The sequence below is a fragment of the Zingiber officinale genome, unplaced genomic scaffold, assembly GCF_018446385.1.
Source record: "Zingiber officinale cultivar Zhangliang unplaced genomic scaffold, Zo_v1.1 ctg120, whole genome shotgun sequence".
Lineage (NCBI taxonomy): Eukaryota > Viridiplantae > Streptophyta > Magnoliopsida > Zingiberales > Zingiberaceae > Zingiber > Zingiber officinale.
In genome coordinates this window covers 147,559-150,743 of record NW_024589819.1, presented here as the reverse complement: position 1 = coordinate 150,743, position 3,185 = coordinate 147,559, and the positions used below count along the sequence as shown (strand labels likewise).

General features: G+C 47.7%; 1 protein-coding gene across 1 annotated transcript; it reads left to right on the top strand.

Moving 5' to 3' along the window:
• The first annotated feature begins 410 nt into the window (after window positions 1–410).
• LOC122035847 (beta-xylosidase/alpha-L-arabinofuranosidase 1-like) lies at window positions 411–2,969 on the top strand. Its single transcript, XM_042594987.1, has 4 exons — window positions 411–1,058; window positions 1,147–1,316; window positions 1,427–2,292; window positions 2,392–2,969. Exons 1-4 carry the CDS (start codon window positions 579–581, stop codon window positions 2,967–2,969), a joined length of 2,094 nt encoding a protein of 697 aa, XP_042450921.1. The 5' UTR covers window positions 411–578.
• Window positions 2,970–3,185: the final 216 nt, after the last annotated feature.

The following is a 3,185-nucleotide window of genomic DNA, read 5'->3' as shown; positions in this document are numbered from 1 at the left end:
ATCCTTTAAGGGACTAATTACCTGTCAAATTATATTGATAATTGATTAATATATGTTCAGTACAAATGTCTGAATGGTCAATATTTTAAAAAATCAGCAACAAAATAATAATTAAAATGATTATCTTTTTAATTTATAGATGCCTAATTTATATATATATATATATATATATATATATATAATTCATTAGCATATATATATATATAAAATTCATTAGCCTTCCAAAAACATTTTTTTTTTCATCATGTTGCAGCTTGTGCATTTAATTTTGAAAATTCATTTAGTTATAACCAAACAAATGACGTAAAATTGATTATAAAAGCAATGGCAAACTTGAAACGAAGTCAAATTCATCAGTTCCTTCAATCATGTCTCCTCTTCTTCAATTTCTTCTCCTTTTTCTTCTTTCGCTGCTCTGTTTTTCTCATGACTGCGACGCACAAGTTCCGGTCTTTGCATGCGACGTGGGCGCCAACCCATCCTTGGCGGCTTTACCATTCTGCAACGCCACCCTGGATCCTCTCTCTCGCGCCAAGGACCTGGTGAGCCGACTCACTCTGGCGGAAAAGATCAGTTTCATGGGCCACAAAACCGTCGACACGCCGCGCCTCGGCATCCCCGCCTACAACTGGTGGAGCGAGGCGCTGCACGGCGTCTCCTTTGTCGGCGGCGGCTCGCACTTCTCGGGCTTAGTCCCCGGCGCCACCAGCTTCCCCCAAGTCCTCCTCACCGCCGCCTCTTTCAACGTCTCTCTGTTCGAATTAATTGGCGAAGTGGTATCGACAGAGGCGAGAGCCATGCACAATGTGGGCCACGCGGGGCTCACCTTCTGGAGTCCCAACATCAACATCTTCAGAGACCCGCGGTGGGGAAGAGGGCAGGAGACGCCCGGCGAGGATCCCATCCTCACCAGCAAGTACGCCGTGGCCTTCGTCGCCGGCTTGCAGCGCAACCGACATGACCCTCAGAAGCTCAAGGTCGCAGCTTGCTGCAAGCACTACACAGCTTATGACGTAGACAACTGGAAAGGGGTGTCGCGTTTCACCTTCAATGCTATAGTACGTACTTCATTGCATTGCTATATATACCTTAATTAAATAGTTGTGCGACAAATATGAGATATATGTGGATGCGACGATGAATTAGGTGACGGAACAAGATATGGCAGACACGTTCCAGCCGCCATTCAAGTACTGCGTGACCAAGGGTGCGGCAGCCTGTGCCATGTGCTCCTACAACAAAGTCAATGGCAAGCCTACATGTGGTGACCCGGACCTTCTCTCTGGAGTCATCCGAGGACAATGGAACCTTAATGGGTAAGTGAATTGATCATCACCTATTTTGAAAGAGTCGAATCTTTAATTAATTACTATTTAATATAAAAATGTATAACCGCTATATTGATCATCACCTATTTTGCTTGCAGTTATATTGTTACCGATTGCGACTCGGTGGATGTTATGTACAACGCTCAACGTTATACAAAAACTCCAGAGGAAGCAGTTGCTCTCTCCCTTAAATCAGGACTCGATCTTAACTGTGGAACTTTCGTGGTCGAACACGCTCAAAATGCTATCTCACAAGGTAAGTTGTTGGAGGCTGATGTGGACAAGGCCATCACCAACACTTTCAAGGTGCTGATGAGGGTCGGGTTCTTCGACGGCGATCCCCGGAAGGTGGGTCCGTACGGCGGCCTGGGACCCAAAGACATCTGCACGCCATCGAACAAGCAGTTGGCTCTCGAAGCCGCTCACCAAGGCATCGTCCTCCTCAAGAACCAGGATAACATACTACCCCTGAGCCCAGGTTCCTTCTCCATGGCCGTGATTGGCCCAAATGCTAAGGCCACCGTAACAATGCTCGGCAATTACAATGGCCTTCCATGCCTTTACGTGAGCCCTCTGGATGGGCTATCGGCCACTGTCAAGACCATTTACGCACCAGGGTGCGATTATGTGACCTGCAACGCCACGAGCCTTCACTTGGAGCCGGCAAAGGCTGCCGCCGCCCAGGCCGACGTTACCGTCCTCGTCGTTGGCTCCGATTACACTGTAGAAGTCGAGGGATTGGACCGCGAAACCTTGCTATTTCCAGGATTACAAGGGCAACTCATAGACGAGGTGACAGCAGCGTCGAAGGGGCCCGTGATCCTCGTCATGATGTCCGGAGGTCCCTTTGATATCAGCGCACAGCTGGCCAATCCCAAGATCAAAGGTATTCTCTGGATAGGCATCCCTGGTCAGTCTGGAGGACAGGCCCTTGCAGATGTAATCTTCGGTCGATACAACCCTAGTAAGTATCTATATATATATACACAATCATTTTGTTCTTTCAGATATATGCATGCTGACAACCCAAGTCTAACTCTTAGTTCTCTTTACACGTTCTCAGGTGGTAAGTCGCCATTCACATGGTACCATGAGAGCTTCGTGCAGAACGTTCCCATGACGGACATGCGCATGAGGCCAGATCCAGCTACAGGATACCCTGGTCGAACTTTCCGTTTCTACACCGGAAAGCCACTTTTCAAGTTCGGTCATGGGCTCAGCTACACTAAATTTACCCACCTCCAAGTTCGAGCCCCTCGGACACTCTCCCTCGGCCTCGGAGAAGAGCACCCATGCTATTCGGGAAATTGCAACTCGATCAGTCTCGCGTCCGCTACTGAGCGTTGCGCGGAGATGAGCTTCGATGTGCGGTTGCAAGTGCACAACTCCGGTGACATGGCTGGGAGCCACACGGTGCTGCTCTTCAACAAGCCGCCGCGTCTGCACAATGCGCCCAAGGAGCAGTTGGTGGCGTTCGAGAAGATCTTCTTGGAGCCTGGTCAAAGGAGCAGTGTGGCGTTCTGTTTGGACGTGTGCAAGGACCTGAGCGTGGCGGATGAGAATGGGAATTGGAGAGTGCCCTTGGGGTCCCACGTCCTTAGTGTAGGTGACTTGGAGCATACGTTTACGCTAACCGTGTAAGTAAACGAGCCAAGCTTAATTAATTGTATTTCTGATTAATCGAATGGATGCTCCAAAATAATGTTGCAGTTTTGTGTTAACGAATAAAAATCCTGTTTATTTGGGTTTCATATATAGTCATAGTTACCCTTTTTTTTTTTTTGTTTGAGCGGTAAAAATATATCGAAACTAAGAAAGTTACACGAAAGTTACCTGGATAGGACGATGCTTATAAAA